General features: G+C 50.4%; 1 protein-coding gene across 3 annotated transcripts in view; it reads left to right on the top strand.

Annotated features, from left to right (window-relative positions):
• Positions 1-26978, top strand: part of SBNO2 (strawberry notch homolog 2) — a 65472-nt gene that overhangs the window by 8026 nt on the left and 30468 nt on the right. The window contains exons 2-4 of one of the 3 annotated variants that reach the window (XM_074808529.1): positions 5245-5468; positions 6572-6651; positions 13491-13614. In XM_074808529.1, coding sequence (XP_074664630.1) covers positions 5343-5468; positions 6572-6651; positions 13491-13614 — 330 coding nt within the window. In that variant the 5' untranslated portion in view covers positions 5245-5342. Of the gene's footprint in view, positions 1-5244; positions 5469-6571; positions 6652-13490; positions 13615-17417; positions 17457-24485; positions 24863-26978 lie in introns of those variants that run through there. The other 2 variants (XM_074808531.1, XM_074808530.1) reach the window with 2 other exon arrangements.

Below are 26978 nucleotides of genomic sequence, written 5' to 3'. Positions count from 1 at the left end.
TTTTTCAAAAGCTTTTTTATCTGTGATTCATGAAAGAGTTTTAACTCAGTGGTTTGAATCTTAGATGGTACCAGAGGTTACTCTCAAACTTGAGAAAGAAGCAATATTAGGCTGTGTAACTAGAACCCTTCTTAACTGATCAGAAATTGGTATCAGTAATAAAACTTTTGTTCACTGCTGGACTTGGAGTTTCTAATACTCCCAAGTCAAATTAGTTGCTGGTAGCACCCTGGTATATTAAAACTAAAAAAAAAAAAAGTGCTGGTGGGCCACTTGCGTGCTTCTGTAATAGAAATGTTCTTAAACCAGAGAGCTCTGCCGTGCCTTAATGGTGGGAACTGTTACTTTGTTGGAGTGTATTTGGTAAGAGAGTTGGAAAAATGCTTAAGAAGAAGTTTGCTGCGACGGTTCACTTGCCAGCCGTGGGCCTCTGTGTTTATCAGTTTTTATTGTTCGACGGCAGGATGGGATGTGGAAATGAGAGCGCTTTGGCTTGCGAGGAACTTGCTGATTTTCATGGTTTTCCGTGACAAGGCTGCCTGGAGGATGGTACGACAAGCGCACGCCGAAGGCTCTTTCCACTTCTGTTCTCGTGACGGGTGTTGTCCTGCCGCACTTGGGCTCGCGTAGATCTCCAAAACGGGCTTTACTCAGTTTTTGCTTTAGTTTTTTCTTGGAATTTGAGTGTGTAAGCCAGACAGCAGCCCTCTCTTATCAGAGCACGAGCTTATAGTGAGAGCTATTGCAAACTCCGTGTTAATCATCCCAGGAACCTGATGTAACCGCCGTCTTCCTGCACGGAGAACAGAAGATTATTTTGCAGTACCGAGGCTTTGGCGGGGAGGGGGAGGTCGGGCTGGTGACGTCCGTCCAGCGCGTGCTCTGCTGCCGTTCTGCTCGGAACGGTCGGTGCCTTCAGCGTCCTCGGGGTCGATAGAAGGGTCAGGATGCAGAGTGAATTCTTGATGCCTCCTGCCTCTCGCTGTTACTGGTGCCTGGATGGATTTCGGGACATCCCCCCGTACGCCACGGCGATAGAGTATTCCGGCTGTCTTATTCCATGTTTGTTCTCGGGCGGTTTTAGCGGTTCGCTCCGTACGAGTGATGCTGACGGGGAGCGATCGCGGGTGTCAGAACTCGCAAGGAGCTCTCGGGTGACACTTCACGGCAGCCTGGGGACAGTTATTCGCTGCTGTGGGGTGTTTGTGCATTAAGGTAATGGTTCTTCAGCAGGGCGCTGGTTTGGTTTAACTAGAAAACGTTGAGGGGATTCATCCTCTTGCGGTGGCCTAGAGGACAAGCCTGGGAGTCCACAACCTCTGGGTTTCGTCACTAATGGTGTTACTGCCTTGCTTGGCGTCGCCAAACAAAAGGTCTCTAGTGCTTGGGTTGCCCATCCGTAAGGCTGGGCTGCTGTTCACTTTGATCTCTTCAGAGGAATTATGTCATGCAAATTCAATGCGTTATCTTTTACCATCTGACCATTGCTTAAGCGTAGAGGTTTACAGTTCCTTAAACAGTTTTCCTTCGTTTTGCTAACTGGGTACGATCTACCGTGCAAGAGTTTTCCTAAGGAACTGATGCTGTTTTAGAGACAGGCACTGCTCTGCAGAGAATCTGGCCAGTGAAATCTGCTGTTGTCAAGGCGTGAGGTAACGTAGAGCAGGCAGGGAGAAATTCTGATATTGATTTTACCCTTCATAAGTTATTTTGGATGTGTAAGTAAAGCTGTATATTTGCTACAGCTGTTACGGGAATAACTGCTTCTGATTGCCTATTGAAAGCTGTTACAAATAGGAAAAAAAAAAAAGGTGGAAAAAACCTGAAGTCTGTGGTGAAGAGAACAGACACAGTATTTTAAAGGCACCAGAGGGTATCAGTATCTCTAAAGCAGGCTGTGACATTGACCCTTAGATCAGCAAACCTCACCACCTCTGTTTGGGAACAGCTGAGCAGTATTTAAAGGTAATCTTTAAAAAAAAAAAAAAGGGACCCTCCCCTCCCCAAAACCCCCAAAGCTATGCTATTTGTAGCTCTGTATAGCATTTCACAAAAGCCTCGTGAAGTTTTGCCTGTTACTTCATCTTCCTTACAGCCTTCTGCCACCAATGTCTCTCCTGAGTTGGAAGGCTGGAGGATCCTGGAGCAGGTTGATGGAAGTGGAAAAGAAACCTCGTTGTAGGTCTCTGCTCCCCGCTGCTTCCTTTGGGCATTGGGATGTTGTAGCACAGGCTTAATTTATCATCTAGGTCCTCTTGTCAAATCCGCTCAGACGAGAAGAAAAGCTGTGAATTTTGTGATTGGAAGAAGGAACGAGGCAGGGCTGTTTTTTCAGCAAACCCTTCAATTTAATCTGATTTGTGCGCTGGAGATAAGTGGAGTCATGATAAATGTCTGTCTTGTCTATTATTACTTTCTTCCTTAGATATAACTTAAAATTTCATAGGATCTCTTTGTGGATCACCAGTGGCGTCAGAGAACAATTCAAAGCAAAGAAGCAAGCAGCCCTAAAGCCCAGAGAGCAAAGCGTCCCCTGGCACGAGCGTGCAGCCATGGCAGTGAAGCACAGGTTGTTCCATTTCGCACTGGTGAAGCTTTTTACTGCATCTCTTCTCCGTGGGCTTGGGGTCAAAGTCTGCATTTATGCATCCCTGTTCGCGAGTTCTGTTGCAGTAAATCATGTGGCCTGGGAGGAAGAAGTCCTTGAACGCTTTAACGTCTTCATGGTCTTTTGTGTGCGGAGCCACTTGATAGCGGGACGGGAGCGCTGGGCGGCCTGAGGAAGTTGGTCTGCGGTGCTTTGTCTTCAGGAGATGTAACATAAAGAAGGTTTTGCTTAAATAATACAACCTCAGCACCAAGACTTAATTTCTGCGTGAGTGGGGCCAGGGCACCCCCTAGTAAGGCGGCTGCCTCCGCAGCTCTGCTGCTGAGCTGACTTTTGTCAGGGAAGGCTGTTGATTAAGCAGCTTCTAATGAGGCTTCAGGACTACAAGTGGTCAACAGGCTGCGTTCTGGGAACCCTGGTGCTAATGTTTGGCTAATAAATCAAGAGGCCTGAGGCCAGTATAACAATATTAATTAGGATGCTGGGGTGCTAGCTAAGTGTTTTTAGCTATTTTTTGCTCCTGGGCTTATGGACTATAAAGCCTGAGTGTGGATTTTATGGTGTAGTAAAAAGAAACACTTCTGCTTGTAAAAGAATGAGGCTGCAGTAAATCTCTGGTGAAATAAAGCCAGTGAAAAGGATCTAGGTGATCCCAGGGCTTTGTGGAGAGTATTTATTCTGTTAGTGATTAATTAAAATGGTCTGAGATTTTTGTCACTTAATGGTCTGTTCAGGTAGCTGGTGTTATTGCTGCTGGGGTATAAACTTTGTTCTCTGGGGCTGATGTTTCGCTGTGCTTTCCTAGGGAAAACCTTGCACCTTGGTCACTTAGTCCTTTTTTTTTTCTTTTTATTTTTTTATTTGAATAATTTGTCAGGCTGTGGGAAGAGGCAGAGATGGGATCAGCAGACTGCAGTCTGTTTAAACCCGCTGCTGGCCAGTCTGCTCCTGGGGAAGTTGCCTTCTGCTCTGCAGCCCCACCCTGGCGAGCCGCAGCTTTCATCCCGCACGGGCTTGCGAGCTTACATAAACCCTGTGCATCCCAGGGTGACTACATCTTCAGCTAAAATGAAAGGGGAATACTTTTTTAAACCGCAAAGTGCTTAGCCTCTGGCAAATGATTTAATTCAGTCTGGAAGCCTGTGTCTTGTGAAGGCATCTGTGCGCCCGCGGTTCGTTAGAGGAGCAGAGGCAGCAGCGTGGCCGGTCTCTGCTCCTCACCCAGAAAGTCCCCTGGGTGCGAGGGCTTTGCCTGGGAACCCTTCACCGAGGGGTCGGTGCCAGCCTCTCCTCGGCAGGGATGGCCTCGGTCCCCCGCGGGTTCTGCAGAGCAATCCTGGCATGGCTGCTGCCACCAGAGAGAGAAAGAAAGAGTCGCTTTAATTTCGCTTTCCATTACCAACGCAGAAATAATTCTGTCTGCTGAAAGGTCACTTATTTTTAAAGGGACTCTGACTCAGAAATGACTTTTCAAAAATACTACTTGTAGCAAATAGTATCTTCTAAATGATCAAAGCTGGCATATTTTAAATTGCAGCTTCGGTTTGTGCTACTCGTTTTTTCTGCTTGGCTGGCTCGCTCGAGAATATATTGGCCAGTTGGTTTCCTCGGCTGTCGTGCTGCGGGCTTCTGGTGGCAGACGGGGTCGCGGGAGGCAGGAGAGACGCAGAGAAGGATGCGATGGAAGTAAAGACATCACAGATGCTTTTCTCTTGCTCCCCTGGTTGTATAGGTTGCTTTTACCATCTTTTTTCTTTTTAATCCATTAAATCCAATTGGAAATTGGTGTCCTCTGGGGTTATGGAGGATTTAGCAGGGGAAAAAAAAAAATCAGAAGTGGCTTTGGGGGTTTTGACTGAGAAGCTGCACTGAAGGCAGTGTCTTATCGTGAGGTTAATCCCCACCCGAACAAGACTCCTGCTTTAACAAAAATCTCATCTTCTAGCAACAGGGAAAATGCCAGACAGCTGATAAGTTCTAATATTTGTTAGATTAATACTATTAATGCTAGAAGTATACTATCTGGTTTGACCTTTGTGCACAGCAGTGGCAAAAAGTATTAGTGCAGACTGAACGTCTGCTGTGAAATTAGGGAGAGATCAAAGCCCAGCGAGATGGGAGCCGTGAGCGTGCGCTGGCCCCGCGGGTGACTCACTCCTCGCTCAGCACGGCCACCGGTACTCCTGGAACCGCGTTCCACTGACGTAGCATATTTTCATGAAAACAAGCGATTTGAGGGAATTGGTTGTCATGAGTTTGCATGGAAGTGCAGAATCTTTTTGTGCGTTAGACAAGAAAATTCCTCAAGCTAGAAACCAGCGGTGTGACTGCTGCAGAAATCGCAGGTGATGGTGGTGATCTGCCAGGGTCCCGCGGTGTTTGCAGTGAGGCAGGAGAGGTGTGTTCAATGTAAGTTCACAGGTCTGGGTGAGTTCCAGGTGTGGTGATATTTGAGAGCTCTGTTTCCCAGTAAAAACCTCTCTTTTATAAAGAGGCAGCAGGCATTTCACAGACTGACGTCTGTTTACTGATCTTTTAGCTACGTTTGGTCTTAGAAGTGGTTTTGTTTGGTTTTGTTTTTGGGTTTTTTTCTTCCCTTTCATAAAATTGAAATGTGCGTTTCTTTTCCACCCCAGGACATGGTGCAGGGTGAAGAGCACAGATAAAGAACCTTCCGCCACTCCGTAGCCTGTTCCACCTGCCCCGAGGACTTCATGCGGCAGGACGCGGGCTGATGCCCTCAGCACACCCTGCCATGGACGGGGGGAAGAACTACCCGCAGCACGAGCACCAGCAGCCCAGCAACACCCTCTACAGCATCCCCGGCCTCCGCTCCCAGCTCGCCGTGCCAGCCCTGGAGGTGAGGGCCCGCGGCTTCTCGGGGTGGGGTGGGGAGAGGCTCTGCAGAGGGTGTCACCGAAGAGGCCCGGGCAGAGCCCTGGGGCCTGGCAGAGCCCGGGAGTCCCTGTGCGTGTTTACAGGAGCCGTTTACCGGACTTGCCGGGCAGCTGTCCAGGGCCGTGAAGTATTGATTGGGAGTGCTGGAGGGTTGGGGGGACGGCTGGCTGCTGCCTTTCAAGTGGGAGGAGGAAAGCAGGGCTGTGATTAAAGCAATGCCTCTCTAAAAGCTGGTAGGTCCCAGCTCCCCGGGAAGGGACTGGAGTTGACGCAGAACTGCAAACTTTGTTTCTGCCCCAGCTTGTTTCCCTGAGACATGCTAAATCAATTGCTGGGGCCAGCTGTGCCTTTTTTGAGAGTGGCAGAGATGAACAGGGTTGTACCAGTCCTGATACGGCTGCTAAAACAAGACCAGGTCCCTGATGCATTTGTTCTCAACAGGGCAAAAAGCAAACCCCTATCCCAAAATACCTTACGTGTTCCTGCAGTTTTCTGTTTATAACTCTTGCTTGAGTTTTGTCACATACAGGAATATAGAGGTTAAATAAAGAGGCCCATTTCGCCAAGTGCTTGTTGCTTCAGGCATGAGGTATCACTGCTTTGGACACAAAAAATGACACACGAAAGACTGATCTGTAGCTGAGTAATAAGACACTGTATTCTTTCCATGATTGTACTGGTCCATGCGGAGCTAAAAGCTTCCTGTTAATGTTGGAGACTGTCTAGGAGGAGGGAAGGCAGAAGCGAGCGATGGTTCGGGGAGCTGACCTGTGCCAGCCAATTTCAAGGTGACGGGTTGGTGCTCGCTTTCCGCAGAGCCTGAGGTTAAAGGGCCAGGGAAGGGGACTGCCCCTGCCGTCCTTCTGGGGACAGGAACAGGAAAGCGGGTCCAAAAGCTGCGACTGGAGTGCAGCCCTCGATTTCTCCTCCTGCGAGCGATGAGGAGCTGCCTCTGCCCGTGGAAAGCGCTGAGGGAGAGAAGTTGTGAGGCTGGCCTGGGAGCTGCAGCTGCAGGTAGCCGTGCCAGCCCTCTGCTGCTGTAACTGTTCTGGTTTCTCCTTTCAGAATTCCGTGCTGGCTGCCGACTCGTGGAGTAGCTGCTACCCTGCCTCTTTCCCAACCTCATCTTTCCCAAGTGAAAACCAGTGAGTGCTGTTCTCCTTTGTATAATTCCCCTCTGCTCTTGCACACCCCGTGATTCAACTGTTTCTCTACTGCTTTGCTTGTTTACTTTATTTCACTAACTGATGGGGAAATAATTGCATCACAGACTGATCTTGTGGCATTTCATAAACTGCTACATCTTGGAAAAAGCAGCAAACAGCTTTTTTTGAGGAAAAAAAAAAGGCAAAAAGAGAAAACCTTTGATTTCTGGTAAACCTGGAGGCTGCTGTAAGGGAGGAACAGCCTTGTTTCAGCCTGGATTTGTTACACTAATGGAGTTCTTAAAACCAGCCCATTAGCGCGGTCGAGCTGAGCAAATACGTCATGTAGTCTCGAGCTTTATACAGACAGTGCTGACAGGGAGGAAGGTATTACTGGTACCAGACTGCAGCCTTATGGGTGAAGTGAAGTTAAAATCTTTTGCTGGGTAGGTGACTGGAAGCTGACTAAACGTTACCATCTCATGTCAATATTGAAAACACATGCACAGCCCCCCGCTGCACAGCCCAGAGCTCATCGAGTCATGACTTTTTCCTCTGGTTATAACTGATGTTCTTCACTGATAACATCATCCCCCAGGGTGTGAGGTGATGAGTACGGGCTCGTGTGAGGAATCGTGACTGACTTCTAAGTAAAGCTACCTGGTGTACAGCACAGTTCAGTGCTGTGGAGTGGAGTTGGGGGGGTTTCAGTAACCCTTGTGTAGTAACAGGGGCCCTGTGTGGTGGGAAGAACGTCAGCCCTGTGCTTTCTAGATTCACTGCAAAAATTTTTCTAGATTACATGCCCCAAATTTTTGAGGGATCTTCATGTAACAATAAACCCTGTTCTTCCTTCTCCCCCTTAATGATGAGCCTCCACCCTGGATCAGAAGGTAGGATATGACAGGAGATGTTTGGGATAACATGAAGTGGCCTTGTGCCACTGCCGAGTGACTTGGATTAAAACTGCTGGCACTGGGAGATGCTGAGTGTTGGGAAGGTTTGAAGGCTGATCGGCGGCTGCTTTGGTCTCTTTGTGAATACAGGGAGTGGCACAGATATACAGGATGTGTTTTTATTTAGGTCAGAGGTGGGAGGAAGGAAAAAGAAAAGAAACAGAACTCGATATCGTGAGCTAAGAACTGTGCTCTAGGTGCTCGAGGATTTAGTTTAACCTCCTTCCTAAAGGGATTTTATTTTAGCATCTTTGTGGAGGAGCAGAGAGACCTGTCCTCGTGACGGACCCAGTTGCAGCCCGGCTGGCAGCGGTGGGGGTCGGCCCCTCTGCTCGCAGGGATGCGACGTGTCTGTCACTGCGTCGGTTCTGCTCGTTTCTCGTCAGCCTGTGCCTCCCCGGTGCGCAGCGGGCGGCTGCCGCGGGGCCGTCCTGGCGTCGGGCTCCCGCGGGTGCTGCGGAGCTCTGCGGGGCCGGGCCCTCCCCACGGGGGGAGTCGGAGAGGAGTTATCAGATAAGTTCAGTGTCTTTGCTTTTAGCTAGCCTGGCTCTGATTGGAAGAGGGTGTACTTTTTGAGCATGATTCCTGTAAATTACACTTTGTGAATCCTCAAGAGAGCTGTAACCGAATTTCTGTTTTGCTGTATTGAACCACAGGATCAGACTGTGTTTATCTGTTGTGTTGGGCTTTTTCTTTGACCGTTTGTTCTGGTTTTGCCCCTCGCTTTCTTCCTGTTTAGTGCTGCTCGTGTCAGCCCTGCTGGAAATGTTATAGCCTTGATCCTGCAAAGACATGCCTGGATTTAGCACAAATGTGAACTTGTTGACTTTGCTATAGTTACTTTTGGAAACAAGGCTCATTGTAGTAATTATTTGCTAGAGAATGGTTTAGCCAAGGCTGCACCTTTAGCTTCCTGTTTTTCATATCCTGGTAATTGTAAAAATTACCTTTCAGGTGAGATTTTTCCATATTTGTATTTCACCACAAAAGTCTGCCCTTTTGTATTGGAAAACTGCAGCTGAATCCTTTTTGGGTGGATGTGGGGTTAGGGCGTTACAGGTAGGAATCCTGAATGGGATGGAAACATTGAGAAATGGGATTTTAAAGGGTGTTGTAATTATAGCCCATGCTGTAAAATAGAAGAATGCAGATGGCATTAAAGTACAGGCTTCTCTTCAAAATCCTTGCAGGAGAAATCTCATTTGCAAGTGGCTGTGTTTGGACATGGCTTATTCTCATAGCAGCAGCTTTGTCCTGAAGCAGGTTTTTCCTGTTTCTTTTCAGTAGTTAACTTTCATGCTAGAGAATTTCTTTAAAAGATGCCAAAGCTTTGCCTCTTTGGTTCAGATTTTCGTAACCTGAAAAATGTAAACAGTGTCTTAAACCTTGCTGAAAGAACAAATGAGGTTCAGGTCCCCCCCAGGGAAGAGCTGTAGCTCAGTTCATTTCTAAGGCAGTCACTGCTGAAGAGCTGGGCTCCCCTCGCAGTGCAGGCTCAATACGTTCCTTGCTTCAGGGAGATCTGGGCCAGTCCAGTTGTGCTCTTGGAAGTGGTGTCACACATCTGCAAAACCTGGAGCAAAGCTTTCTTCCCCAGTTTCCAAAACACCCCCGCTTTTTTCTTGTGTCTTCATGCCCTTTTCCACTTTGTCACTTATGTATGGAGTATTGCTTGCTAAAATAGTAAAGTAGGCTTTGAAAAACATGGACTGGACTAATGATGGGGAGGAGGAGTGCCAGGCCGACGCTGAGGCAGCCTGTGACCTCGCCAGCTCGTCTCTGATCTGCCGCTGGCCCGAGATGAGGAGTTCACGTCTCTGAGTGCGGCGCTGGGACACCAGAGCGTGAGGCCTGGCCACGATGCGCACGGAGGTCTCCAGTGAAGTCGCAGCACGGCCCCAGAAGGGCTTCAGATGCCTGGGGGGCACAGAGGAGCTGCCGGTGCAGAGCCCCCCCCAGGCGCTGTTCTCGCCAGCGACATGGAGGCCCGTGGCCTGGGAGGGGGGTGCGTTGCTTTGCTCACCTCCGAGGTGGGGATTCCTCGAAGAGCCTGGCCAGCAGCAGGTCCTGCTGTTGAAAGTCTTGAGCTTCAGGAAAACTGAAGGAAATGATCAATTTCTTTACAAAAAAAAACCCCAACAACAACTCCCCCCCAACGTGGAGTGTGTGCAGTGGCCCTGCCCTGAGCCCCACGGGCTGGGTCTGTCCGATGCCAGCTCAGGTTTGCCTTGGACCAGGCTGGTCTGCTGCTGCCTTCAGAGCGGGTGGCAGCAAAAACGCAGCCTTGCTCTTCAAAGCAATTGTCTGAACTTGATACAATCCAAAGATTCTCCCCACCCAGCTCAGAACATCCCAGGAGCAGGGATGAAAGAATTTCTGTGGGCCAGCTGCTTTACTCCTTAGAGAGGGGTAGGAGACTCCCTGCAGTAAGTGTTGGTGCTTGTCGGGTTCTGAACTTTGCACACCTTCCTGTGCTTTCCTTCGGGTTTTCCTGCAGGGAAATGTCCCTATAGTTAGGTTTCTAAATGTTCTTTTTCTTACAGCTGAATTTTTGGGCTTGCTTTATTGGCTTGTTCTGCTTGTGGTGCAGGGAGCAGACGCTGATTTTTCTTAACCGGTACCCGCTGAAGGACACGTACTGGGTCAGTACACGCAACCTCCTCTTCGCACAACGGAATGCTCATTTCTTCAAACTGAGCTCTTCAGCCAGATTCCCTCTTTCTCTCTGGTGAAACACAGTTCAAAGAGAAGTGGGAGACCAGCATTCCTTCCCTTTTGCCCGTGTGGTTTCTTTGGGGTGACGCGTTTCCACAGAGCAGAGCGGTGTTGGAGCTGGCAGAGTTGCAATGGAGCCTTCCTCTTCTGGGGGGCTGCTCCGCTTCTGTCTGCGGAGCACAGCGCTTCTCCGGACTGAGCTTTACCTTAGTGCAGAAGTTTCTCCAAGAGCTTACGACTAAATGTGTTTCGTCATTTGGGTTGAAGCCTGGTTTTATTCAGCAAGCAGATCAGCACTTGGTTTTCTGCAGCCAAAAGAAGTAAAGTAAGATGACTCCAAAACTCCCTAGCGTTAACTCGATAAACTCTGATTTCAGCACTGAAGAGATGAGTTGCACTGACTAAATAATAAGCATGTGTGTTTAATTATTACGAGGTTAGTAATTGCTGTAGGGCCTCGATTGCCTCAAGAGCCACCCTCAATGGTTAAAGCGAGTCGGTGTCCCCAAAGGCACTGCTGTAGCACTCGCCCACAGCCCTTGGAGGGGCCTCAGCTGAGCGTGTCCCCGGCTGTCCTCTGAGTTCAGGCAGAGGGGCTTGGCTCTGGGTGGGCCTGGCCGGCTGGAGTCCGGCTCCTCGTGGGCAGGTTGGGTCTCTCCACGCCAGGACACGGCTCGCGGTGTTGGGGCTAATGAACACAGGTGGTGCTTCCCATTGTCCCGACACACGGTTCCTCCTTTAGTGCCGCAGCTCGAAGTCAGACCTCAGGATACGGCTGCAAATGGGCAGTCTTTTGTAAATCCAGTGGGTTAAACCCAGTATAAATTTCCTTTCTAAAACAATTACTAGTTATCCAGTGAACACCCTCAGCCCCTGAGGGGGAGTAGTACTCTGAGACCCGGAGCAGCTTCTGTGGAGCAGTTTGCCAGTATCTAAATCCTGGAGAGGGTGAGCAGGTACGTGCAGGGCAAGCTGCTACGAGGCTGTTTTCACATCTTTGCTTTAGCAGTACAGCAAGGTTCACGTACTTGATTCTTCCAGTTAACACTTTTTTTTTTTTTTTTGCAGTTTAATTCAAGCTAACTTTACAGTGGCTTTATGCCAGCTCTTCAAACGAGGGTGAATATCTTTCAGTTCTTATTTAAGGAAAGGTAAAGCACAGCACCACGGGTCCTAAAAGGACTTTGGCAAACGCTGCGTGCTGGGTTGCTCTCCTAAGCTGATCTCAAAGCAGTGCACTGAGTTGCTGTTGGCTCTTATTTCAGAGTGCAAGAAGAAAAGTGCATCTCACATTCACAGATTTGAAAACCAAGATTAAGGGAAGCAAAATAACATACCAGAGCTGGTCATTCCACAGCAGTTCAGGCCAGGGAGGTTGGGGCTGTCTTGGTCTCCTTCCCGTTACCTTAACTGACTCCTGCCCAGACCACGGGGTGCTGCTGAAATACGAGGCCGTGTTCACTTTTCCGGTAAAAATAGTTTTCCCCTTCCTTGGTTAGTTCGTTAGCGCTGGCCAAGCTCTGTCCTCGTGCAAGAGAGACAGTGAGACCACAACGGTTTCAACCTGAAAGCAATTTCAACAGGCCTTTCCCTGCGTGTAAATACATTAATTCCCAGAATTTACGCACAGGTTTTCATTTGCCTGGGTAGATGAGGAGGAGCCGGGACTCGGCGGTGGGTTGTCAGAGCTGCTCCGTGCGGGTGTGCTGATCCACCCCTCTGCCCTGGCACGGGCTTGGGGCGCTGGTGCCGAGTCTCTGCAGTCGGTGGAACAGCGGCAGCATGGAAGAGAAGGGAAAAAAGGAAGAGGGTGGGAGGGAGCTGTTCCCTTTTGAGGGTATTATCTTTAATGATGAAAAAAGAGCAGGAAAAACGTATTTAGCAGCTCGAGATAACTGTGTTTGCACACCAATACATATGCAAATGTTAAGCATGGTGTATTAATGAGCTGCTAGCCACACATGGCATTTTAATTGCTTAATAGTACTTTGGCAGCGCAGCCGTGCCCGAGCTCTGCTCCTGGGTAGTGTTTCTTTTTAAATTTTGTTTCTCCCTCCCCCCAGTGCCTTGTTAAAGTTTATTGCTGTGGGTTCTGTAACTCTGGCATACAAAGAACATACAACTTGCCACAAGAGGAAACCAGTCAGGTCGGGTGAAATGTTTTAGTGGTTCCAGCATGCAAACGTGTTGGGTGGCGATTGCCCAAGCGCGCGAGTGCGCGGCCCTTACGGGAAAGATTACGAAGCACATTCCTTGCTCCTGCAGGAGAGGGAAAGGGCTTGCCTGGCTAAGAGCAGAACCAGGAGACGGTTCTAATGCAGGCCAGAGGCTACTCCTGGGAAGGAGGAAGGGAACGCTCTGCTCTTTTGCAACTCTTCCCTCCGCTCTGCTCAGAGGAAGCCGGTGCTGGGGGAAGGGAGGCCGGAGGAAGCGCTGGCGTGTGCCCTGCCCGGGAGGGAGCGGTCGGAAGACCTTTGCTTTTCTCACTTGTTCGTTCAGCAGAGATCTTGCTCTGTAACTTGGTATGGTCGGTCACATCCATAATTCATCTCTGTCTGGGCGAGTAGTTCTGTCTAGGGTTGCATGTCCCTGACGCTGCCGTTTTTATCTGCCTTCCAGTTGAGAGCTGTGAGCGGTGACCTCGCGGCAGGGCTGTGCAGAGGGCGGGGTTTTCCTTCCCTGCCTGGGCCAGTTTTCAGGCCTGTTTCACTTTTATGGCCCAAACTAGCATTTGGGTGGGATATTTCCGTGAAACTTGATGCTCGTCCTTCTGGAGTGTGATTGTCACGTTCCATCACACCCGTCAAGCGCTTGGCGCTGGGACATCTCAGAGGCTTCATTTTGCTTTGTCGTCAGGACTGAAACATTATTTAGTCCCACAGACCATTTTTATTAAATCCTTCCTGGTTTACACAAATTGCCGAGAATTGAATTCTTAGTACAGCTTTCCAGACTCTTACACTGCTGAGCCTGGGAAGTGGGATATAACTGGTAGGTGTATTATTTTGCTTAGAGATCTCTTCTGGATAAATACAGCTTTTTTTTAATATCAATCTCCTGTATGTGTCATCCCATAGTTGCAGCTTCACTGCTGCTGCTGGAGTCTGAAGCAACCTGAGAAATACTCAGGACTGACAGGAAATAACTGCTTTTCCCATTTCCTTACAGGCAATATTTTAATTCCCCTCACGATTTTTATATGAATTCCATCAGCAGACCACATTTCTTGGATACAAACTATGCATCTGTGGACCCCACTGACTTCTTACCAAAAAATGGTGATTTTCCTCAGGTAAGTACATAGCTACTGATGGCTTGGGGGGAGAATGGTGCTTTATGGTGATGGGTTTTATTTTTCAGTATTGCCTTATTGAGGGGAAAGGAAGAGATGGGCAATATCTTAAATTTGTCCAGCACCTGATAGGAGTTGGGTTCAGCGGGGATAGATTCTCTGACAACAGCAATTCAGAAGCTGTCTGTTGGCTCGGCAGGAGCTTATCTGTGGTAAAATTGCTTCTGTCTTTTCAAGTGATGTATAACAAACTGAAAGTGCATGGGAGAGTCCCGTTTGCAGGAGGGTGTAGGTAAGTGTGAATTGGAACGTGCTTCAGACGGTCAAATCATTTGTCTCTTGAAACGCTTCACCGGGGTATGTTGCATGTGCTTTCTCACTGATTGCAAGGGGTGGATTCCTGAGTGGTGAATATTCAGGGATTACAGCAGCTCGGTGCAAACTGAGACTGGAGCCAGTTCCTTTTTTGCAGAGCTGAAGTGTGGGAGGACTGAATAGTCCCCCTGGTTCATTTGGCATCTCTGGGGACCAGGAGGTATCCTCACCTTGGGGATCTCTCGGGGTGGGCAGGAGCTCTTCCCGTGGAGGTTTTGAAATGTTGCACGGGCTTTTGGCAACCTCTCGTGATGAGATTGGTCAGTAGAGGCTGGAAAGCAGCTGATATGACAGAGCTGACTTGGAATAAAGAAGGGACTAGCTATGTCCTTTCTAGGAATGAATATAGATGTTACCAGTGTCTGGCTGTGTATGTTCTTTGCATTAGTGTTTCCCCCAGCATCTGAAGATACTTAGTGAGCAAAACTGCAGAATGTTACCCTGCTCTGAGCTACCCGGGCAGCAGCCAAACGGAATGAAGTCCCCAGTCTCAGCCCTCCCGGGTCAGGAAGTCACTGCTGGTGAGCGCGCAGGCGCCAGATGCAGTCCAGCCTCAGGTAGGCAAAGGGCCCAGCCCGCCGTGCTCCCAGAGCCGCTGAGGAGGAGGAGGAGGAGTGCAGACAGAGCTACAGAGCACCCCTTTACTTCCAGCCCCCAACCTGTGTCCTGGACCGGTGTTTGAGCACGACTCTCCCAGCAGACAAGGAGCAGGCGAAGGAGCAGGGCTGTGTCAGGGCTCTGGGATGGGCACGTTCAAGCCGTGTGCAGAAAAGCTTTTATGGTTAGACAATGCTACAGGGAGCTTATGTTAGAAATTAGTGATTGATTTATTTATTTTTTTTTTAGTATACTTGAGGTCTTCTAATGAGACCTGATTAACAGGTTGGTTGGGGGCTCATCCGTTGCTGACAAATTGGACCTTCAAGCCTCAGGGGTGCTTGGAGGGTCTCAAAAGAACCTTTGAGGTTTGCAAAACCATGGGCTCTCTTCAAAATCTTCATCTCTGTTATCTGTAAGTCAGACTTGTTTCACTAAAAGTATTTTTTTCTGGTCACAACAAAGCTCCCCAGCAGAGCCAGGCTTCCTCTGGGTGTGGGAACTGGCTGATCTGGACACCGCAGTGCCTGCTGCAGGTCTGTGACATACGAGCACCGGGGCACTGTTTGGGTGTTGAGTGAGGTGGAGCCCAGATCAGTTTTTCCCCCTCTTCTGTGTTCAGGTGAAGATTGACCTTTCTAGATGTTTCCTGATTAATTCTAAACATGCCTTGCAACGTCGCCCTAAGTTGCTGAAAACAGCACCAGGGAGACCCAAGGCTAAACCGGGGCAGCACGGACGCCCTCTGGGCTGGGCTTCCACACACCGAGAAACCCTTCCGTAGGCCCCGTTCAGCTGCTTGTGCTTTCACGTGTATTTTATTTTCAGTAACTGCTGAATGTCAAGACACGTATAAACAGAAACTTTTTGCTTTGTAATCTGTCTCTTCTTCCTGCATTATTCATTAATTGATGCATCAGCAAATTGATGCATTTTGCCTCTTCTTGAGGGGGATGTGTTAATTCCCCCCTCATTGGGCTTTTATTTGCTTGGCATGGCTAAAGAGAGGTTTTGAACTTCCTCGGGGCTGTGATTTCTGCAGGTTTGGATTTACGTGTGCTGGGGATTTGTGCTCTTTGAGCTGCTGGTGGGATAGTCCAGCGCCCTGAGCAGAGCTGCTGGGGGTGCTCACGCGAGTGACTCGCCTGACGCTGCGGGTCTGCTCCCTCACCAGCAGCTGTTGACCAGAGTCTTCTAACTGGATAAAACCAGATAAGTAAATGAGTCGTAACAGCATTGATCTTCGCCTCCTGCAGAATTAATTGCAGAAGGAATGAGACAGAAATGTGATCTCATCAACTTGTGGAAGCCATTTAACAGGCTGTGATGGGGAGAGGGAGAGGGGTCCTCTCCATAGGTCTCAGCTTGCAGGTCTGGTGTAGTTTGGCTGATGGGTTTAACGGGAAAAGGGCTTAATTATTTCTTTAACTTATGTATTTTCTAGTATCTAAGTGGTCGATCAGCTTCCTTCCCCTGCTGCATCACGGAAATTGATCTCAGCTGGCTTGGAAGATCAGAATTTTGGAGATTCTTTGTGAAAAGGAGATGCTTCTTTGTGTTGGTTAGGTGATAAGGGCAGGAGGGCTCTGAGACAAACCAGGCATAAATGGCCTCAAATGATTTCCAGAACAAGAAATAATTCCTGTGCCACTCTCATCCTTCTGGAGAGGAAGTGACGGGTGGGAGCGAGGTGGTTGTAGGCGGTTATACTTCTGCTTGGACTCTTTCTTTCCAAGCCAACTGTTGTGAGACTGCAGCTATTGCAATGTGCTTGTGAGGTTCTGCTTCAAGTATAAAAGCAATCAGGTGTCCTTCTCTGAATCGGACACAGCCAAGCCAGTTCTTTTACTTGGGTGTTGTACCACGTAGTAGCAGGTAGTGCCATGTACGTTCCCATGAGGAACAGAGCATTTTTGCGGGCGCTTTTCAGTCCTGTTTGGTGGTTGTCTGTAAGCCTTTGCACCCAGCGTTACCGCCTGGGGCTTTCTGGAGATTCCCACAGACAACCCAAGGCAGTGATGTGTCACCCTGTGTGCTCTGAAACTGAGAAGCACTGAGTAAGACCTTTGTTAGAGCTTTGTTTTCCAATCTGAAGCCTCTCTGGTGGCGTGGGTACCTCAGAGGCATGGTGTCTGTCTAGGGCCGCCGCAGGGCGGAGGGACAGGGGTGCTCGCCAGGTGTCAGGTGTGACGGTGCCCGTTAATGTGAGATAACACTCGTGTTGTGCTCTGCTGTCTCGCGAGGTGTTTCAGTCCTTGGTTGTCCTCCAGCTCAAACGGCTTGTTCTGCTGAGGTACGGAGCCTGATCAGCCTTTCTGAACACACAACTTTTGACTTCTGAGCTTTCTACACGGCTTGTTCCTCGTGCTCTTGCGAGTTAGAGTGGAATAACCGCTAACGTGGAAATCCATTGATAAAACCTCGGGCTTTCTGAACTACTAGTCATTGCTCATCTGAAGAAAAGCTGATGATTTTTTTCACAGGAGCCAGAATTAGAGCCTGGATCTGGTAGAGCAGCAGGCACTTTACTGCAGCAGTGGCATCAGTCTGGAGTCATCCAGGAGCGTCCTGGAACTTTTCCATCTCTTGCTTCAGCAGTATTTTCCACTTTACTGATTTCTTGCTGTCCCAGATGCCAATCTGTTAAATATTAACAATCTGCCTGGGAAGTTGAAACGCTCGGGAAGTGTGGGAGCAGCCTGGGTGGTTACATCTTCCCAGGTGACTGTACAGGAAAGTACCTGTCTTTTCTATGCTCGCCTGGTGCGTGGTAGGAGTGGCAAGTCCCGTTAAACTTTGTGCTGTTCCGACCATGCCAAACGGAGGAGTGAAAGCAAAGAGAGAACATGAGGAGCTTGCTGCACGCTTTGGTGAGAGATTCTTGGTTAAATCTGTGGTCACTTAGCAGACAAGGTAGACTGGGTGAGAGCTCGTGCTGCCGTCATAGACGGATGCAGAGTGTTTGTTCTCTCGGATGCCAAAAGCCCATCTCTGGTAGTTCAGCAGCACAGCAGAGCTTGCAGTGCCCTTGGGTCGGTGTCTCAGCAGCCTGGCAGTGCCTGGCTTCTACGTGCTGCCCTGGGGGGCAGAGGAGGGAGGTGGAAGTGTCACCTCTGGTCTGGAGCGATGCTTTGTGATCCCTGCGTGTGATCTGACAGCGAGTGGGCGAGCGCCGCCTCCCCAAAAGGTACCTGGCGGGACCCCAGCCTGGCCTTGGGGTACGTAGGCGAACTGTAGGCAGTTTGTCTCCTTAAACAGTTTTTGAGGAATACTGAAAAAAGATTTAAAAGGTCTAAAGAGCAAATGACTAATGATTCTGAGGTATTTGTGTAGTAAACACCCTGTTGGTGGCATGGTGGGAGGAGTGTGCATGTGCCCTGGGGCCTGGGGGACTCTCGGTTCGGCTGACACCGTTTCCCCCAGCACTGGCATTTGCTCCCCCCTCTCTTCTCGCCGTATTTTGTTTTGGAGGTCCTCAGCTGGACCTGCAGAGTGTAAAGCCTTTGCTGGCCTGAAGATGCCCTGAGTGGGATTTGCCCCATTTCTTAATTGCTCTGGGAATTTCTTTTTAGTTGAATCATTTACTGCTGCTGCTTGGGCCCGGTGAAGAGCGATTTCTGTGGTGTGGATCACTGCAGCCCTGCTGAGCACTGTCTGCAGACTGGAAAAGGTGCTTCATTTGCATGGTCAGAACAGCCTGATGTGAACTTCAGTTTGTTTCCTCCACAATATTTTTGGGTTTTGGCTTGCTCTTGGGTGATTCATCCTTGCCGGTCTATTGGCATTCTTTATATAAACAAGTGGCTTAAACTGAGGTTTAGAAAACAGTTCTATGAGGCCATATTGGGGTCTGATAGTGTTTCTTGATCTTGGGAACCGTTGTCTTAAGCCAGAGTCTTGCCCAGACCGTGCGGTGTCGTGTCTGCCTATGGAAGGAGTCTACTGACTGCACACATGTCCTGAGAAACCAAAGTCCTGAAGAGGAGCAGGGTTTGGTTTCCATCACTTCCCTCACTTCCTGCTCTTGATTCCTCCGGCCTCGGGTGGCAGTGGGTTGGAATCCAGTGCTTGTGTGCAGTAATTCTGCTGCGAAGGGATTTTTACCGTATCGGCGCTATCTTGTGTCACCGGTGGTAAGAGCCGTTAACTGCCACAACAGAACGCTAAATCCAGGAGGTTTAACTTACACTTTGGCATCTGCTGTCCCTCGGCAGGTGTGTGCTGAGCTGGAGTCTGTCCCCAGAGCTTTACCATAAAGCAGAGCAGCCTGCTCTAGAAAAGCATACCTGGCACGTAAATACTTGCTGCTCTTGGCCACCACAGATTTCTCACTGTTCTCTTCTGGTTAGAATTAGTTAAAGCACACAACTCTGCCCACTTCCTCTGAGCCTGTTGTTATCTGAAGTGATCCTGCCTGTTCCTGATAGCCAGCCTGTGTTGCCTTTGCTCAACGTCATTTGACTTGCTCCTTGTGGCTGTCCAGAACAGGACTTTTCTGAAAGCGCAGAAGCCTCTTCTGACTTCCTTTGCCATAAGCTGCACTGAAAAATAAACCCGACCTCTTGGCAGCGAGGGCGAGCAGCTCCTGGTGAGCGTGGAAGGTGGGGGCGCAGCGGGGGCGTGGGGGGCTCTGCAGAAGCCCCTCCCTTTTCTCCGCAGTGCAGCAGCTCTACGTGTAAACGCTTTGGCAGGGAGCTCGGGTGCCCTTTTTAAAATCTGAGTGGTGCTTGGACTGGAGGAAGGAGGTCAGTGCAGATTGATTTAGGTTGTGGGGGCAGGGAGGAATTGGCTGCTCTTGGGTAGAGTCATTTGCAGAAATGCTGTAAAGATGCAGTTACAGCCTTGTTTGATCTGCGTGCGGTGTATGGGGGCTCTTGACCACACGTGTTAATCATAAACCAGCCCTCTCTTCACTACCAGCCCCTTGCAATCTCCTATTAATCTTTCTTGTTAAAGGGAGGGAGAAATTAACCTACTCTTAAAAAAAGTATTAATTTTAAAAAGTGCTTCAGTGCACAGAGCTGTGGTGATTTAAGAGAAATCAATGTAACAGTTATTAAATTATACGAAGGACTTGGTTCTGACTGAAATGAAGAGTTTCCTGGAATAAGAAACATCCTGGAACTTCCTATCGCTGTCCTGGAGTGATGTCTACAGGGAATACAGATACTAAAATCAATTTGAAGACAATTAACTGGCTCTGGTGCCTTTGAAGCGTTTTACGAACGAGTTGCTTTACATGCTCACGTCTTTGTTTTTGCACTGCAGGGTCGGGGGTTTGACTGACTTAATGACACTTTATAAACACTTTTGGTGAGGTGCCGAACACGTCGGGCCGTGGTTTAGAAAAACAAAGGCTGCGATTGTAACGGCTCGTCTGACCTAGTCACGGTGCGTACGGTGAAGTCGTGTTGGTGAGGATGGCGTGTGCCCGCCGGCAGGACGGCCGCGAGCGCGGGGTTGTGTGTCTGCCGCTGCCCTCGCCGGGGCTCAGCGGGCGCTGGGACGTCAGGTAACGCGCGTTGAGGTGACCCCCAGATCGCGGCCACGCGCCCGCCGGGGCTCCCAGCGTGGAGCTGAGCGAGCGTTGCCGTCGGCGTACGAGGAGCCCGGGCTGTCAGCGCGGGGACAGCCTGTGGGTGCCGGGGGCTGTGCTGGAGCGCCCGGCCTGCGCAGGCCCCGGGCGGTGTCGCAGCGAAGGGCGGGACCAGGCCGGTGCGAGCGGGGCTGCAGCCCCTTCCTGCGCCCCAGGGCGCGGGGTCAGCCCAGGGTTCACTGGCAGAGTGCTCGGCTCGCTCTGACCGTCTGATTGAGCCACCCTGAGCTGGTTACCGAGGAGGAGGGGACACATCTGGGACGCAGCTGATGTTATCGTACAGCACTGTGCTTCAGGAGTAGACCTTCCCCTTCCATGTACAAGGGGAGCTCCTGGGACTCTTTCAGATGGAGATACCTGTGGCTGAGTGAGAGTGATTCTGCTTTTAGGGCATAATTTGTTGTCAGTTGTGCTTGGCTGTGGATTGCAGGAGCCAGCCGGGATGCCCGTGGCTCTAGGGAGGGGGTACGAGGGCCTGGAGGGCTCTGGCATCTCCCCCGTTCCAGACTTGTTGGTTTTTGTCTGTACTGCGACCTTCAAACGGGCAGGAGAGAGGGCAGAGGCGGCGATGGAGATCTGCCTTCTGAAGTTGTTGGCAAGCGCTGTTCTCTGCCTCCTTCCCTTCATAAAGCTAACAAAAGCGGGAAAAGTACTGGTCTGAAACGCAGAGTGCTCTTAAAAAATGCTGGTAATATAATTTAATAGCAGACCACTGGGAGATGTTTTAAAAATAGATGCTTTAATTAAAAGCAGAATCAGTCTGAGTCAGTCTGATGGAGTGAGTTTCCCTGTCTCCAGTTCTGCCGGCGCTCACTGCGTGTCCCGCGCTCGGAGCGCCAGCGGTTCCCCCGCAGCAGTCGCCGCGAGAGCTTGTCTCCAGCTCGAGCACCTTCAGTCATTTTTCTTTCCCTGGCCTCATGTGTTTGTTGTTCCCCCAGTCGCAGCGTCTCGCTGCCTGCTGCCACACACGGGCTTCCTCCAGCTTTCAGGATCACCTGCAAGAGTTTACCCTCTGGCTTTCCTTTATGCTTGGTGAGTTTTCCTGGTTTCTCCTTATTTAAGGAGGAGCACCAGCCCGGGAGTTCCCCTCTGCGATTGCTCAGTAGCAGGCTCTCTCCTGGTCCTCTCCCCATTCCCGAACGTGCAGCAATCGCTTTCCAGATTTCCAGTCCTCAAGGGAGCCACGTGCTGGCGGGGCTCGCTGATCCGAACGCCCCCCTCACACACTGACTTTCAGCTCGGGTTATAAAATACCTACCAGCTGCTTTGTTATCCTTGTTCTTAGAGTCTGTTTTAAAAAGAAACCATTTGTGGTCTCGGCTTGTCAAAGCCTCACGGTGCAGTCGCTCACTGTGCACCTTGCTTCCTCTCGCTCCCTTTTGAGGCTCGAGCCGAGGCTGCTCCGTGCGCGCAGAAACGGCTCCGGGGTCTCAAACCAGCCGAACTGCAGAGCTGAGCCTTGCGCCCGCCTGGGTGAAACCAGTCGTGTCCTGGGAACAGGAAAAGCAAGGCACGCTCTGTGCAGTACTCTCCCATCTTTCATCCCTCTGAAGAAGCCCAGCCCTGTTAGGATAAACAGCAGCGGGCAGATATTCAGAGTTCTTCCACCCTTTAGCTACTCCTGGACTTGCTTTCCAAGAGGCGTTGCTGCGCAGCTGATCCCAGCCACTGCTCGGGTGTCCCCGCGCGTGCGGCTGCCCGTCTGTGTGGGACGGGACCCGGCAGCTTGGCTTGCAGGGACATTTGGGGGCTTGGTGGCTTTTTTCACAAGTGTCTCCCCAGGTCAGGACACTGAGCCTGGAGCGTCCTTGGCCACGTCTGAAAACCCCGTCTTTTGGCAGCTCAGTATTTCGGGGGGTTTAGTCCCGAGCTCTGCAGTTGCGCGAGGCGATGAGCTGCCGAGTCTCCTGTGCAGGTGTGTTAGTCTGGTTTGTGTCTGCGCTTTCCTCAAATCAGCACGTGCTGTCAGGAGACCCTCAGCGCGTTCAGGAATCTGTCCTGTAGGTCAGTGAGGAGGGGGTGGGAGAGGACGCCCTGAAGGTTACCCAGCAAAGTAACTAACTGGGTGGTGCACTTCAGCTTTTCCTGGAAGACGGTAAGTCAAGTTAATGTGAATGCTGGAATAGTTCTGCTTTCCTGCCCCTGTCTGTCAGCACGCGTGTTCATGAATTAATTGTGGAGAGCAGAAATGCTGTGGCATGCCTTCTGCCCTAGACAGGTGGTTAAAATTCCAGGTGGTGGTTTCTCAGTGGGTTATCTTATCTTCTGTGATTGTATTACTGTGGTCTTGCAAAATCCATTTAGCAGTCCTGGTTATCTATAACAATGTCATTCATCCTGCTTCCTTTTGGCAGCCCAGTTTTGTTGCCTACATTTTGCCCCATTTGTCCACTAACAGAAAAGGAAGAGGAAATAAACCACCTGCTTCTTAGATGAGGCATAAATACCAAGACCCTGGTAGTCTTGGGCAAGAGTTGTTGGTTTAATCAAGGTCACACAGCAAGGCAGTCACCAGTAAGTCACTAATTAAGACATTTCAAAAATGTATTTGGTCTCTTTGCTTCAAATGTATCATTAAAGCACCTATCCCAAGCTCCAGGGCACTACCAGCTATTTAATTGCAATCAAATTCAGATAAAAGCAGCAGTGAAAACCTTCTGTCTTTCTCCACCCCAAACCAGCTGCCCACAGAAACCAAACGCTTCGTTTTCACCGTGGGTTCTGTAGCAGCGCTCGTGTCTCTGCCGCTCGCAGCCTTCCCCGGGAGGCGACATGTGCTCGAGGAACAGGAGGGGCCCCCAGCGATGCTCCCACTCCCGGGCGAGGGCCACTGCCTGCCCTTCCCTCGCTCTCCCTGACCGGGCACCAGCGGCCCTGCTGCAGCCTGGCTGCCTGGGGAAAGGCATTTTTCTTTCCCATTTTCTCATTGAAAAAACTCTTCTGGGCTGTGGGTTTGCACGATGGAACGTGGATCCTCATTATTAAGGGCTATTAACGTGTTAATGCCCGCAGAGGTGCGCTGCAGTGGTGGTGCCACGTACCCAGCTGCCCAGGGACATGAGCCCCTCGCAGGTTTACATCCTGCCGGTGGTTTTCCAGCCCCAGGACCCAGCGCGTCTCGCTTGCAGGGGTTGGTCCTCCCTCCTCATCCGATGTGGTAGAGCACAACTACCCCCTCTGGTTCGTCTCCCCTGGGTCTCAGGGGGGTTGGAGAGCACCTCGTTTTCTGCTCTCATCCCTCGCAGGCCTGGTAGGGGCTTTGCTGTCTTCTGTCGCTCCAACGTTTTGTTTTTGAGAAGCGCCGTGACGTGGGATTTTCCAGCAGTTCTCGGCACGAGGCCCCAGGAGCACTCGCCTCAGCAGCGACAGCGGAACAGCCGGGAGCGGCCGTGCCACGGCTGCGTGGAAAGCCTCGGAGCAGGACCCCAGAGATCGCTCCTCTCCGTGTCCTCAGCGTCGCGCTGGCGCTCTGGCGGGTGCAGCCCCTCTCCCTGCCCTCCTCCCAGCCGCGGAGCGGTGCAGTGACCAGCCCGGCTTGGGGCCGGAGCAGCCCGCGGGCTCTGCCTGGGGACCTGGGGGGGACTCGCCCCGCAGCCAGAGCGCGGCACCGGCGCTGCCCCCGGCTCTGCGAGGGAAAAGCGAACGGGAGCCTCTTGCACCTAAAGCAGAGACATTCTTGTGGTTTTTCTGCAGGGCAGTGGGTGCTCTGGCGAATTCACTTCTCCCTCAGCCCCGGGCTGTGCTGGAGCAGACCTTCCTTAAGTTCACCATGACCCAATGCCTTTCAGATGCCCCTTTTTAGTGCCTTTTTCTCTTCCCCACCAGAAATTTTGCTTATTTCTGTTATCAAAACTGTTAAAATTGAAAGGGAAGGCCTTGGAAGGAGAAGGCGGTGTTCCTGGACACTAAGAAATAACAATGATAAAAAAAGTTAAAATGGCTACTCCTTTTTATTTTCTAATTGCAGTATTTGGGGTGGGGCAGATACTGAAGACAAAAGAAAGCACAGGGCTCTTGGGGGGGGACACACACACAAGTTGTGAATACTTCTCATAACCTTTCTCGCTTTGATCACTTGATCTGAGCCCCTGAGCTCAGGAGGGCGGGAGCTCCCAGCCCCAGCGCAGGGCTGGCCGTGGGGCAGCCGCTGGGGTTTGCTTTGGTGGCCGAGCCAAGGGCAGCCGGGCTCCTGCCTGCACCTCTCGTGGCCCGGGTCTGGCCGCGGCGCGCGGAGCACAGCTTTGTTTACAGTGTATCTGTGGTTGAATTACACCACATACAGTAATTCTCATCGCATTGCCAGTAATTTCACTGACTTACCAAGCAGGCATCATTTCCTGAAAGTCAGCCCCCGTACTTAGAGGAAGTAAGAGCACTCTCCTTCGTGACTAAACACTATATGCAAATTTCCAGGGGCTCAGGACAGACGCGCTGTATGGCTGTCCTTTTTTCCTCCATTTTCACTCCTGTCTTCTGCATGTTAATTTTTAAAAACCCTTGATGAGCTCTCTTCCTGGGGGTTGCTGCTGTCGCGGTCATGAATGAAGACCTTTCTCCATTATATTCTGAAAAATCTCACCTTACTGCTTCACCCGCGTCCTGCTCTGCCGACAGCAAACTGAATGCTGTTTTAAAATGTCCCAAATGCAGTTCTGGCTAAAGTTCCCATCTCTCTACAAGGTAATGCCTGGTTTTTCTTTTTTCCTCCTCCTTGGAATTCCTCGTGTGTTTTCTTTGCGAGGGTAGCCAGCTCCAGCTGCTTGTGTCCCCCCCGCAGTTTTTGCAGTGGCAGCAGAGGTTTAGGGGCGACGACTCCCGGCGCGAGGCAGCGGGAGCAGAGACTCTGCTCAAAGGGGGTTTGTGTTTTGCTGGAACGTGCGTTACTTGGGGAGACTGTTCCTGTCGGTTACAACGTGGTCACTAACTGTGGAACTTGGAGGAAAAGGAGCTGTGTGGAGAATTGATCGGTGTGTTTATGTAGTTGTAATGGCTTTCAGGAGTTTTATTTTTAAACCAGATGCTGGGTGCAGAACAGCAAGGAAAACGCTTGTCAGGCAGAGCACTGAACCCTTAAGACTGCGAGTTTATTGCCTCATATTTAGAAAGACTTTGGGTTTTGGCAGCTAAAAGATTTTTGTTTAGTGATCGACTGCTTACATTGCAGCTGTTAACTCTTGATTCTGTCTTTCCTGAAACATAATTTGTTTAATCTGTGATTTTTGAGATGCCAAATCTTTGCCTGGCAGTGTAGCTTTGTTGTTGTGTATATCTGTGTGTATAGATACACTTTGGGTTTGTATTTTTTTTTTAAACCCTATCAACTCTGTGCTATGTAGCGGAGTAATGGATAGTTGCTGTGCAGGAGTGTTTGTTTCCTCTGTGTCTGGATTGTGAGCAAATAAACCATTTATATTTGATGGTTTGACGGCCAAAAATATTTTTAGGATGCATACTCCTTCTCTATTTAGTCTTCACCTGTTCTTTCATTATTTTTAACAAAGACTTTGTTTTGACTAAAGGAACTGAGCTGTTTCTAGTGACTGGGAGAAAGAGGTTAAGGGTTTGGGTTGTTTTACCTTGTTTTTTTTCTGATCTTTTCCAGGGAGTTAATCCTTGGGTTTGATAACTTTTCTGTTGTGGAATCATGATAGAAATACTGTAGTAGCATCGACTGGCGATTCATTCTCCGCTCTGGTGAGACCCCCCCTGCAGGGCTGCCTCCAGCTCTGGGGTCCTCAGCACAGGAAAGACACGGAGCTGCTCGGGCGGGGCCGGAGGAGCCCTGAGGATGGTGGGGGGCTGAAGCACCCCCCCTGTGAGGACAAGCTGAGAGAGCTGGGGGTGTTCAGCTGGAGAAGAGCAGGCTCCAGGGAGACCTGATTGTGCCCTTTTAATGCTTGAAGGGGACTTATAAGAAAGATGGGGACAGACTTTTTAGCAGGATCTGTTGTGACGGGACAAGGGGTGATGGCTTTAAACTAAAAGAGCGTAGATTTGGACTAGATACAAGGAAGAAACTTCTCACAGTGAGGGTGGTGAGGCACTAGAACAGGCTGCCAGGGGAGGTTGTGGCTGCCCCCTCCCTGGAAGGGTTCAAGGCCAGGTTGGACGGGGCTTTGGGCAACCTGGGCTAGTGGAAGGTGTCCCTGCCCGGGGCAGGGGGTGGCACTGGGTGGGCTTTAAGGTCCCTTCCAACCCAAACCAGTCTAGGATTTGCACTCACAGTTTAGAAGTCTGGCAAATGGTTATCACTGATTTCTCGAGTTACTCACTAGAGCGTCTTCTGATACAAAGACCAGACAAAGATTTGTGATCCCCTTTCTCTTGTTCTAGTAGACGGATGTTGATCAACTTCAGTGTAAAACCAGAACACGTGGCGAGACCCACAGCTGTCAGCTGTGCGTAGCCTCTGCGTCGGCTGGCTCTTGACCCCTCGTAAAACTCTCCATTAAGTGGTCACCCTGTTGTGAGGGAATCGCCCTTTTGCCATTTTGTAGCGGGCTTCTATAAACCTCGTCTCTGACTCGGGCACTTAGTTCTGAACCGTGTTTCCACAGCAGACTTCAAGGTCTCTGTGTCCATCCTGCAACGGGAGAAGCTGGGAAGGGTCCCTGCTCTGAGCTGCAGCGCTCGGGGTTGAGATCTTCGAGGTGGTGCTTGGCCCAGGTGTTCGCTGGTGTGAGGAGGTTTAACGGGCTGAAGAGACAGAGGCCGAGCAGGTCTGCCAGCCCCTGCCGTGAGATTCTCCCCCCAGGGCTGATCTGCAGTGTGCTGTCCGGGTTTTGGTTGCAGGCTC

This window comes from Strix aluco, chromosome 29, assembly GCF_031877795.1.
Source record: "Strix aluco isolate bStrAlu1 chromosome 29, bStrAlu1.hap1, whole genome shotgun sequence".
In the NCBI taxonomy this organism is placed as follows: domain Eukaryota; kingdom Metazoa; phylum Chordata; class Aves; order Strigiformes; family Strigidae; genus Strix; species Strix aluco.
Note: the sequence above shows the minus strand (reverse complement) of the source record. Positions and strands in the feature narration are given on the sequence as shown.